The sequence below is a fragment of the Parasteatoda tepidariorum genome, chromosome X1, assembly GCF_043381705.1.
Source record: "Parasteatoda tepidariorum isolate YZ-2023 chromosome X1, CAS_Ptep_4.0, whole genome shotgun sequence".
NCBI classification, from domain to species: domain Eukaryota; kingdom Metazoa; phylum Arthropoda; class Arachnida; order Araneae; family Theridiidae; genus Parasteatoda; species Parasteatoda tepidariorum.
The window spans coordinates 66,024,977-66,038,243 of NC_092214.1; the positions used below are offsets into that span (position 1 = coordinate 66,024,977).

The 13,267-nt window shown below is 29.0% G+C and overlaps 1 protein-coding gene across 3 annotated transcripts in view; it reads right to left on the reverse strand.

Annotated features, from left to right (window-relative positions):
• Positions 1-13,267, reverse strand: part of LOC107437115 (hepatocyte nuclear factor 6) — a 93,685-nt gene that overhangs the window by 35,547 nt on the left and 44,871 nt on the right. Inside the window, exon 4 of one of the 3 annotated variants that reach the window (XM_071187812.1) lies at positions 5,529-5,925. The exons of 1 other annotated variant lie outside the window; for it this stretch is intronic. In XM_071187812.1, coding sequence (XP_071043913.1) covers positions 5,903-5,925 — 23 coding nt within the window. In that variant the 3' untranslated portion in view covers positions 5,529-5,902. Of the gene's footprint in view, positions 1-5,528; positions 6,008-13,267 lie in introns of those variants that run through there. One more of the 3 variants, XM_071187813.1, reaches the window with a different exon arrangement.

A 13,267-nucleotide genomic window follows, 5' to 3' on the forward strand; every position in this document is an offset into this window, starting at 1 on the left:
TAAGGAGAATAGGAAATTAGTTCTAAAAATATTCAATTTTTCCAAAAAAACTCATTTTCACATAATTTTTAATAGTATTCTGAAAAATCTGAGACGAGTCAATAATGAGTTTATAGTGTATTATGATATTTATCGAACATAGTAAATTGCGACGTCGAAATAAAATAAAACATAAAGTTGCAGGAGACTAGTTCCAACTGAAGAATGCTAAATCTTACCAACCATTTTTGATGTAAGACTAATATATATTTATGCTTTATTCAGTAATTTATTAGTCAATCGTTAAAAACTAAATTGCATTGTTGAGAAATCAATAAAACAGTGAAATATTTATTCAGAGAAATAATTAGACTTTTTAGTTAAACTTAAATGCTAATTCATATAGTTATCGTATCGAGGCTTCAAAATATTAAACGTAATTATTTTAATAACAGTAAATAAGATTGAAATTTTGCATTGAATTAATAAATATTTCTTCACTTTTGGAATTATACAATAGCTATTTTGTCACAAAGAAGCCTGTATTAAAATGCAAAGAAACCTGTAATTAAAACGATGTAAAGTGACTTTTAATAAAATAAATTTCGTGTGTAAATCATACTTATTTAAATGTTTCTAACAAGAGGGTTGAAATGTGTGGGTGTGCATATATATAATACATATTTTTTTTACTATAATTTCCATGCAACGAAAAACGTTTATGACAAAAAATATTATTAGATGAAGACAAATTTGTTACATTGTCAAGTCTTTTCACTAACCAGTAATTTTTTGAAATGGCGGACCCAATTGGAATCCAAGGAATATTCATAGTCAAGGCTCTTGAAATACGGTCACCCGGTCGCCATTGGTGACAAAAATTTTGAGTGACGACAATAAGCTTAATTATTAAATTATGACCTAAAATTTTTTATACTTTAATATTTATATTAAAAAAATTGGCCAAAGAATTTAGCTCGGACGTTATTTTTTTGCCGTTCTCGCACATGTTTTCAACAAACACAGCACTATCGCGTATTTCTTATTCGCGTATTCGTGTTAAAAAAAACAAGAATTTTAAAAAATCATGTAGAAATTCATGGAAATAACTGTGAAATTGTGATCGAAAACCTTGAATCTACATGAAATTGGTGCAAAATCGAACTAACGTGATCGAAAATTGAAAAGTGATTACTCATATGTGCAATTAGAGATTCATGAGTCGTTATAGTTTCGTTTTAAAATTACTGAAAAGTTCATGGGTATAACCGAAAAAGTTATTAAAAAAGCATGAGTATTCACGACGAAATTGGCGCAAATCGAACGCTCGTGTCATAAAGTTATTCAAATGAGCGATTTGAAATTTACCTGCGTAATAATATCCGAATAAAGGTATCGGGATTTCAAAAACAATGTCTATTTTTTTTTTTACAATAATTTCTGTGTAACTACATGGATTACTCATACGCATGACTCGAAATCCTTGAGACGTATTAGTTCTGTATTAAAAATATCAGAATTTTAAAAATTATACAGAAATCCATAGTTATATGCTCCAAGCAAGTGGTTAGAAAAACAATGTGAATTCACGACAAAATCGGCACAATTCGAACGAGAGTATCAAAAAATCCTGACTCAAATGCGTTATTTAATGTATCATATAATACGTTCTTAAAAACAATCAGGATTTCAGAAAACCATGTAAAAACCAGTAACAATAATTGTTGAAAAACCACATGGATTTAGAAAATCGAACTTGTAAAGAGGTGATCAATTAAATGCGTTATTCCAAATTACCGTGGCGCATTCATTTCATATCGTAAGAAAAAAATGGAAAAAGGCTTTCAATTTTTAATTTTATTTTATCGAAATTATATGTAATAAGAAGAAAAATTTGTTTTTACCCACGGCAATAACGTTAGTTTTATGTGAGGTTCGTGACTTATGAATTTTCCTTAAAAAATTTTTGGGTCCCGCGAAGTCGGAAGTTTTGCCGAAGTAGCGTTTCAATTTATAAATTTGCATAAGAAAAAAACAATCCGTGTAATGAACTTTAATACGCGCAATTACAAATTACCAGATAATAGACACATTTAACAGTAAAAACATAATACTTTGAAATTACTTAGAATATTTATTATAAATTCTAAAAATTTGTATTATTTTGGAATTTCTATTTTTAAAAAATTAAAACATTTTATATTGTAATAAGTATTTCATGAATAATAAGCATTCCAAATATTTGGTTTTATGCATAGATGTATTCCACAAAATTTCAAGGAGGAAAGAAAAGCTAAAAACGGGGGAGGTACTAGCTACCTGAAATTTCTGCTGTCTACTAACATTTTTCATATGCATGGAGACCTTATGATATTTATCTTAATTGTTATACTGATGATATTTAAGCGATTGGATCTTTCCAAATAAAAAAGTTTATGCGTTTATGTATACACACTACACTTTAAAATCTGTGGTGTAATATCTCTCCGAATATGGTGTTGAATAACCCAAAAAATTGTGTTAAGGAACACTTTACTTCGGGTTAACACCAAATTGAGCGTTCATACAAGATTTAAAAGGTGTAATTTAACATTTCAACACCTGTAATTGAATAAGCTAACACCAAATTATCCCCCATTCAAACAAAACCAGAATTAATTTCCCTTCCAAAAATCCCGATTATAAGCAAGTCTTTTTTAACACCAGAAGTTACGTTTGCAATCGAGAGTTAATTGTTGTTAGTGAATAGTAGTTATTTAATTGAATAATTTGTTGTGACCTGTTAAAATAGGTATAAATTTTCTCAGTTGTGTAATAAGGATAATTATATTTTATTCTTTAAATCTCTATGTACTATTTTATCATAGATAATTTCTATTAGCTTCTGATCTGTTAAGCCTTGTTCGAGTTCGTCTTTATATTTTCTCTATGCTACACGCTAGTTTGATTAAGAAACAATTTTTAATTTTATGAATTAGTGCATATATCATTCTACATTAATGATCCTTACTTTATATATTGCATCTTGAAAATACATTTACTGACTTTTATGAGTATCTTAAAAATTATAAATATTAGATCTACTCAATGCATAAAAAAATGACAACAGCTACATAACACACCATGTAGTTTAATAGAACATGGTGAAGTGGAACACCACTTTGGTGTAAAGTAATTACCACCATTTTTGGTGTCAACATACAAAAAAATGTTTTACAGTGTAGTTATTCAATATACCCTTCATAAACGAAATTTTTTTGCAACGTCTCCTGATACCCCCAGGAGGGAAACCTAATGCTTAATTTAGTCAAATTAGCAGGCGTTCCATCCTCCCTGATAAAGCAAATCAAAGTAGAATTTATTTGAAATATATTATAAAAATAGACACTTGCTTTATAGTTATTGATTGCAGGAAAAAAGCATAAATATAAGAGTTCATTCAATTTTCAATAATAAAAAAAAATCATTTACACGAGTCACAAAAGTAACAGAAATGTTTGGAACACGTTTTACCACAAAAGTCAGAAATCCAGCAACGTGAGTAAGAGAACCTTTCTCCCACGATACTTTAGTGAGCAGTTACTTTCGGGTGGATCGATATATAAACAGATCGATATTCTCAGCTGTTAAGAAGTTTTCTTTCTCGCACTTCAAGGGCGAACCTATCGCCCCATTAAAGAAATGTTGATTTACTCTCTGTCGAATGTCCCCAACTCTTGATAGGAGTACCAAACCGTTTCCTTCCAATTTAGTTTTAGCATTTAAGTAGCACTTTAAAATCCACACTAATTTATTAGAAACGAGGACGAACTTTTCTTTAATTGTTTAGTATTATTTGATTGAATTTTAAACTCCTTTATTTTATTTATGCATGCGAAAAAGAAAAAAAAACATAGTTTAAAGTTAAATACTACTTATTTTAATAACTTTTAAGATATTTGAAAAATTTAGGCCAGCTTTGAAATTTAGTGAAATGTAGCATATAAAATTTTAATTTGTTATAGTACATGTAGTTTTTCATTTTCAAAGTAGGAAACAATTTCTTTACAAGATAAGAAAAAATTTTCTTATTTATTTTATAATAATAAAAGAAAGACTATTTATTTCAATAAGAAATAGGAAACATATACAGTCGATCACCAGAGTAAATATGCACCTGAAATGCATTCGTATGAGAACAACGTTTTCACTCCTAATAATTTCGCAGAAAAATTTTATTTTATGATTTATAATTACGAATTATTTTTTAAAAAAATGCAATTAAGCTTTCAGAAATTGTCTTATTTATTTTAGTGCAAAATTTCTAAATGCTATAATCTGCAGAAACAGATACAGGCTTTATTCTCTTTTGAATAACAGAATTTATTTATTTATTTATTTACTTTTTTTCATCGGAAAATAGGCATCTTTGAGAACTAGTACACATATATTATAAGACATTGCATGAATTGTATTGTATAAAAGTTGTATCATTGTATTAAAATGACATCATTTGACTAAACCATTACTTGCAGGGTGCTTCAAAATTCAACCAACAAATTCTCAGTGACATCAAGACTGACTATAGAACATAAGACCGCAATAGAAACCACGCTGAGGGGGTGAAAATAGCAAAAAATGCACGCAGGTTTCGATGTCAAGATGAAAAATAACTACGAAATATACAATAAACTTGCTAGTTACAAAGATATTTAATTTATAAATTATTACACTAGTTTTTCAATGTGGTGTCGTTGACGTCATTGCACAGTCTAAAAGGACGTAAAAACGATTCCCGAATTGGCTCGAAGATGGCAGGCGTGCTTTTGATGTTTTTTGAAATGACGACAATCCGTGCTATAAGTCCTTCCAGTGTATTCACAGATGTCGCATGAACTAGTGATTTAATGTGATTCCGTAGCATTAAGTCACACAAATTGAGATCAGCTGAACTTGAAAGCATGCTATGGCTTCTGCGCGAAGATTCTCAGCACTTAAATGCGTCTAGCATAGCGCTTAATTTAGGCATGACAAACCTCAACTTATTTTCATCTTCCGAGTCCACTAGTTTGATATCTCGCATACATTTTTTGCTATTTTCACCCTCTCTTTATGGTTAGCGATTCCAAAGGTAACTCTACGCTACTGTAAGTTTTCAGAGACTATCTTTTATCCTCCCTTTGAATTTGTTGGTCAATTTTTAGAACATCTTATATTACAGACAACATCTCAGCAGCCGAGTAATAACATGCATTCATAGAAGTTAAAAGTTTAAGTTATAGAGCTCTGAATTAAAGCGGTCAATGTTAAAAGAGGGTATGCTCTGCACTTACGAGGGGAAAAAAAAAGAAGAAAAAAAACTGTGTCAATTGTGGAAAGATTGTTTTAATTGCTTCCAAATTGTTGGATTCTCTTTTTTGGGCAGTCTAGAAAATTACCCGGTATTTGATATCAAGGAATGCGTATAGCTGTTGGAACTGTGCATTTTTGAAGCTAAGCACACACCCCCATTTAACATTGACAAAAAAAAAAGAAAAAAAAAGGAAAAAGTAATGAAGTAAGAATTATCATTTCATGTTAAAGGCAATAATTTTATTCCCCAAACAAATGTTTTGATACATTGTAAAAGTTGATTACAAATCATAAGTACATGTTATCCGTCAAGAATGTACAGAAATTGTTCATTCAGTCTCATTCCCTCCATCACTGTCTTCATTGAGATTTTGTGTAACTGAGTTAGCTTCTGCTTCAGTTTTTGGTCATCTCTGCAATATTGAATAGACATCTTAACCAACAACATAGTTCAAAAGGGTTCTCAGGTCATCTCTGTTAATGGGTACAAGTCTAGCTGGATAAACTTTAGAGTTGGCAGCTGGGGAACATCCTTTTTAGTTGCCGCCAAAGAGAATGTGGGATACCAAGCTGTTGATGTACTGCCTAGGAATCAATTTTCCAGAGACATCATGGCTGTAGGAAAAATCACGATTGCTGTATGAAAAGTCACGTGTCCTTTACATGTTTCGTCAATCTCATTATTTCAGTGGCATTGCTATGTAGAAAATACGCGTCGCGTGGTGTTAAAATATGAAGCGTCAAATAATAATATCAAAGTTAATAGATCTCATTTTGTCACAATTACGAAAACATAATATTGATAAGCCTTATTCTAGTAATAATTATTAACAATAATTATTGTAATCGATTATTGTACAATTATTGAAATCGATTCTCGATTCTCCATGACACACTGTTGCTATAGTTATACCAAGTCATTGTAGAAACGGGGCATGTGGTGCACATATCCTTTTTCAAAAATGAACAAAAACTACTGGGTGAAGTTACTCGAGAGGTAGCCGTGATACATGTCCCGTTCCAACTCTGAACATAGCAATTACCTGTACAGATTCCAAAATCAACAACAAACTTATTTTCAAAAAATGTTACATACCCCCTTTTAACATGACCGCTTCAATTATTTCAGCCAGTAAGCAAATGTTAGAATAAAATTCAAAACGTGTATTTACTCAATTTACCCAACAGAAAGTTAAGTTTTATAATACATTTCTTATCTAGACATACAGACTTATCTGGAACTTTTCCACATTTCTTATCTAGAACTTGTGAACCTAATAATTCTGTCAGGAGACTAGTCGGAAGTTAGGGATATTTATTTATTTCTTATGTAATTATGGAGGGGAAAAAATATAACGATTTATCATTTTTTATTTATTAATTTCAAAATGATAAAAATTATTTTTAATAAAAGAATTAAAAAGATTATATTACCTTAAACTAAACAATTTTACATCTAAAAATATATAAAATTCAGTGAATTTTGGATAGTTTTGGAGGTATAAAAAATCCTATGCTTAAATTTTCTTTATCTCTCAAGAACTACTTTTCGTCAAAAAATTAAATAATTTAAACGGGTGGATAAAATTTTAACTTACAGCTCATAACATTTTCAATCATAATGTTAACACTAGAAAGACTGAAATACCTATATTGCCCAAAAGCAGTCAAAATCATTGCATTGTGAAAGAATAATGTATAAAAAAATTTGTTTAAAATTAATTTTTAATATTTTTGATATTATTTTCAGTTATATAACAAGTTATTAGTAAATATCAACAATAAAAATAATTATAAAGTCACAAAATTCTAAGAAATTGCGTCATTAGATACATCCTTGCTCTTCTAATTGAAATTAAAAAGCAGCCAAAATTACTTCCTTGGGCAATCTGGTGTTAAATATAACAGCTAATAACTTGAAAATATAATTAGCAACTTATTATTAAAAAAAACATTATTTAATTTTGTTTGGCTAAAAGGGTTTCATAAATTGGTGCTAGATCAATTAGTTATAAAGATATGGTAAAATTAACAAATAAAATAATATGAAATAACAGAGACCAAACTTCAGACGTTTATCCTTATTAAGCTGTTTATTAGGATCATACGTTATTTAATTATAAGAAAAACATTAATAGTACTGGTAAATGGGTTTCATAAATTGGTGCAAAATCAATTAGCTTCAAAGATATGGCGAAATACGCAAAAAATAAACAAATAAAATAATATGAAATAATAGGGGCCAAATTTTCAACATTAATAACCTCTAAAATCACTAAATTTACCTCGTTATACGTGAAACATCCGAAATAATTTGCCGAATAATATTCAATCAAATTGCAAAATAAAAATAACATTTTGTTTTGCATCCACAGTCATTAACCAATCCAAAAGAAGAAAAGAGTAATTTTATTGAATTAACAAAAAGAAGATAGGATTTAATATTTTCAAGATTATTTATACATATTTAAAAAAAAAAATTAAAAATCATTACAATTCTCATTTAAAGTTAACGTTAATATACAAAATATTGTATTTTGCATCATAATTTGCTTATTTATTCTAATAGGGAGATTTTCGGATTTAATTTTTTTGTGTTCTATCAAAGATAATTGTTTCGCAGTCGACTTTGGAAGATAAAAAATCGAAGTGAACAACATTTTTTAGTTAAATACTTATAAAACATACTTATTTTGAATGTAACAATTTATAAAATTTAAATTTTTGTGAGTCATATCGAAAGAAAATAAGAGACAAAAACAAAACAAACTATAAAAAAAAATCTCAGAATATTAAAAGAAATTAAAATCAAAACAATAATAACGAAAAGAAAATACAAAAACAAATAAAATATAAACAAAACAAAATTTTAAATCATTTTTCGTTGCATCAATACTAAACAGCACTAATGCTATTCTCATTAGGGGGTGCCATCCCAACACCTCCTAGAATAAGGAAGGCCTCAGCACGGATCAAATTAGTAGTCCGATGTGACGAAGTTAACTGCGCAGTTGATAAAAAATAAGAAAGATGTCATTACGTTCGGGGTACTAAGCTGCGCAGTGGTTGAAAATACGAAATATGTCATTACGTTTGGACCACTAAAGGATATTTATGGTAACCCGTGCAGAGGCCTACTCTTTTCTAGGAGGTATTGGCCATCCCCTCTGCAGAGGATCAAAATTGTGATGGCATGTCTTCGGATCATCTTCAGGGATGTTTCCCAGACCGTCGCCAATAGCCCATTGTGCAGCTCTAGTGCGACGTAAAATGATCAAACAACAGCTATTCTCATTAAAGCACTTATCGTTAACATTTAGTTGTATAAGTTCTTCAGATCCACTATTATGTTCACTTAATAATTAGTTCTGTATTTTCATTATTTTAAAAACATTTTTAAAGAAAAAGCTTCATTTTTTATAATCGAACAACTAATATCATTGATCACTGATAATAAAAATTCTTATCAAATATTGAAGATTGTTACTTATCTAAGAAAAAAAAATCTATGTAAAGATATGTGAATAAAAATAAGCTAAAGCGGCCTTCTTTTCTAAAGACGCAAAGAAATATCATTAAAAATCTTCGTTGTGATAAAAAAAGCTATAGGACGAAAGTTATTTACATACAAATGTTTTATTTTCAAAATCTGGCAACAAGAGTTACGTCGTTATTAAATCCTAGTTTCCGAAAACACAATGCATATGAAAAATAATTTTCGGTTATACGAATCGGTTTCTAAGTTAAACGAAATACATACTTGAGAAATTATTGAATTTAAATTCAAGGCTGTTAAGAAGATTTCAGCTTTCAATTTGCTGTAAACAAGTTTTCAGTTATCAACGCATAACAATGACACAGTAAAATCTGTATCACAAAATTTGCATAGTTGAAAAACTTGGTATAATTTAAAATGTACTGATTTTATTGTAATCAAATATATTTTCGATGTTTTCATGCAAATTGTGTAGTAAAAACATATGAACAAGAATAATTTCAGAGCATATTGAGAGAAAGTTCACATGTATGGTAGAAATAAAATAAAAAGTTCTGAAGACAAAAGAAACACAAATTATTAATTTGCTAAAAACTTGAAGTGAAATGCAATCAAACTGGGAATTTCATCATTACTTACCCCAGCATACACATGTATAATTGAAATTATATTTTTCTTTTAATTGGTTGCTTGATGCAAATTTTACAAGATCAAAATGCCTTAAAATAAGTTCTAAAAAAACATGCGAATGTTGACAGACTACAAGTTTGAAGGAACGAGGTTCGAGCAAGGAGAACGGCGAGACAGAAATCACAAGTTCGAAAGACCACTAGGAGAGTGAAAAAGTCGAATGATTCAGAAAGGAAAGTTAGTTTTTATTCTCTGAAAAAATTAATTTTTTCCCCTTTCTTTCTTGGACTGTTTATTTCTTTATATTTAAGTTAATTTCGGACAATTAGAAATAAATTCTATATCCATCGTGTTTTTTTTCTTCTTTCATATGCCCACGAGATTGACACTCGTCATTCAGGTATCAGTAGGGCAGATTTGTTGGTCACTCTTTCAGGGTAACCCTATTAGGTGGGCCAACGTTGCTCCCACAGTAAGGACAGATAGTAGAGAATGAAAGAATATCCACGCCTTGTCCGGGATTCGAACTCGGGACCTTTCTGGTGTGAGGTCAGCTCCCTGACAATTACGCATCAGGTTGGCTTTGTATTTTTAACTACTCACTCAACTATTCCAGTAAATATAACTTTTGCAGCATATTGTAAGAAACAGCAATGGATGAATTTTTCATATTTCAGAAGTTAAATTTTCCGAAATTGATTTGATAAGTGGTCGCGCATACTGATTGCAAAATAAAATTTGAATTCTATGATATTTTGGATTGATATAACTTTATGTAATACTGAAATAACTTTATGTAATACTAAACTGCACAAAATTGAAATGTTCTAAGCAAATAGCGCATAAGCTAATTTTGCAAATATTTTTTTTATAAGATATAATAGTAGTATTTAATTTAAATGCGTAACTTAGAATTTTGAATGCATTATAGCATTCATTTCGTAAAGATCTGTCTACTCAGAATTTATTTGTCTGTGTAAAAACAAGAAAAAAAAAGGCATATATATTTCAACTCGTCACGGAATTTAAGACAAAAGTGCTTTTTTTTTTGTACATTTAAGTCTGAGCAGCAGTGTTAAAAATGTCAGTCATTTTTATATATATATTGTTTGCAGGCTAAAATAAAATGATTATTTTAGGTCTCTGCTGCTCCGATTACGGCCCATTATAAGTTAAATAAAATAAATTTCTTGCTTTTCTAGAAACATTCAAATATAGTTTCGATAAAAAAAGCTCGTTTTTGTAATAGAATACTTTATTTTCTAAAAATCTCAAATTAAAAGTTTCAGAGTAAAACATTTATTTTTTCTGCTCTTTTATTTTTCCATTGAAAAACAATAGTTTTAACATCATTAATTCTATTTTCGGGGGAAAATATTATATAGAATTACTAAAACTCAATACTTAGAATTACTGAAATAAGTATCTATTACTTTTGTAATTTTATCTCTATTTTTCAAAGAAAAAATCCACAGAGGGATTAATTATTTATATTTTGAACAATTTGAAAAAGTAAAGTTAACATTTTCTAAAGTAAGGAGTTCATGGAATATTTGTATTTACACAATAGGGAAAAAAGTTGCGATTGCGATAATTAAATAAATAAAATAAATCAGTGATGGGCATCATTCACGGAAATTTTATTCATGACTAAATTTAGTCAGAATAAGTTTATTCTGAACAATTTTTCATACACAAATTAATTTAGTCATTATTCATCATGCTAATTTTTGTATAATGATTGATGAATAAATTCTTTAGTCATGTCTAATTTTTCTTATTAAAATCTTGAATAACCAGCGAAAAATGCAAGCATTATGTCATTTTCATAGCAAGTTGCACGTCGATTACAGTATTCGATTACAAATGTAACTAATTATAGATAATGTTTGCTTAGAAGTCAACTCTTTGTAATGATCATAATTACACGTAATCACATCACAATAACAAATTATTATTATTTCTCATTACAAGCGGTTATGATTATTTATAATCATAATAAAAGTGATTACAGATAATCAGAACTACAAAAAAATCATGTCCTGGGATTGCAAGTCATCGTAACTACTTGTAATCATAAAGTAGGATTACAAGAAATCATAACTACAAGTTTTCATAATCTAACAATTACAGGTAATTTTAAATTCCAGTAATTGTGATATATGTGATTACTACACAATTAGATGTAATCATAATTTCAAGTGGGCATGCTTACATTGTAATAGGAATTGTAGGTCATTGAATACTTTTAAGACAATGTATAAATTGTATATGTAAATGAATTGTTTAGTTTACTATTGTTTGATTAAATGAAAACTTTTTAACATAGAATTACATACGAAAATACGAACATAAATACACGGATAAATTTATATTGTGACTACTTGTAATCACAATAAGAAACGATTATGAGGGATTATGATTGAGTAATAAAAATGTATGTTTACATGCAATCCTGTTTACATGTATAAGGAACTTTACCATAAAACTAAGTCAAGTATGAGTATTTATTTTTATGTTATTTTAACTTATTCCAACGTAACATTATTGTTTTATAAGTTCTTATACTTAGTTGTGTTAAAAAGAAATTTATAACAGTTTAGTTATTTAAGTTCATTTTAAAATTTGTTCTAATATCTATAAAAACACAATTTTTTATCGTTTTTGAAAGCAAACTGTAATCATATTTTTAATTCCTAAAGCCTCAAAAGCCTTTGAAGCCTCAAAAATATTACTAAAAACACTTAAAAGGAACAATTAAAACTGACAATTGATTTTAAATATCGTTTGATTTAGTCATTTAAATTGTTTGAGTCGTTATTAGTGGTAGTTATAATTAAAGTTTTGAAATTTAGATAGCTTACATAAATTGCATATATTGTAAATATATTTACATATACGTTGGAGCAGCGCCATCTGTAACTTTTGAGGAATGCGCATGCGCTCAATGAACCAGAGAAGGAGAATGTATGTAACCATCAACGAGAGAACATCTTCTCATTATCATAACTAAAAATAAAGTTGTTTGTTATTGTTTATCGAATCGTTTAATCAACATCCATCGAATTGACAACATGGTGCCTCCACATCCGGGACACTGAAATTTCGAGAAAAACATTATTCAGTCTAATAATCGAACCCCATCGCAACGTAAACCGAAACTTTTCATAGCGCAAACATGGATGCGCTTATGAGAAAACGTTCAACATTAAAAGGTAAGTGCACTCGACTTACAAATAATATTGAAAAACTATCATCCACAACATATGATAATGTCACTGTGCAAATTTATGCGGCGCAAGCTGACGAGCTGTGGTTAGAACTCATGAATATTCATGAAAATATAATGTGTACATGTGATGAAAAATGTATTCAAGAAAATGAAACGGAATTCAACATAATGGCGGACAAAATCGAAACATTAAAAATAAATATTGCGCATATGTTCAAAACAGAATCGAAATTAATGGAAAGCGAAAATAATAATAAAGAGTCAAATACTAACATCAAATTGCCGCGCCTTGATTTACCTACTTTTTCTGGTAATTTTTGTAACTGGATTTCATTTCGAGATATTTTTTTATCTACCGTTCATAATAATTCATCACTAAATAATGTTCAAAAACTGCAGTACTTAAAATTGTCTTTAAAGAGTGAAGCATTAACAATAATTCAAAATATTCAAATATCAGATGCAAACTATGCTAAAGCGTGGAAATTAATTAACGATCGCTATGAAAATAATGTAGAAATAATTTATTCTACTTTAGATAAGCTTTTTTCTCAGCCGAATGTGCAAGGGGAAAGCGCGCAAGGGTTGCGTAAATTAAT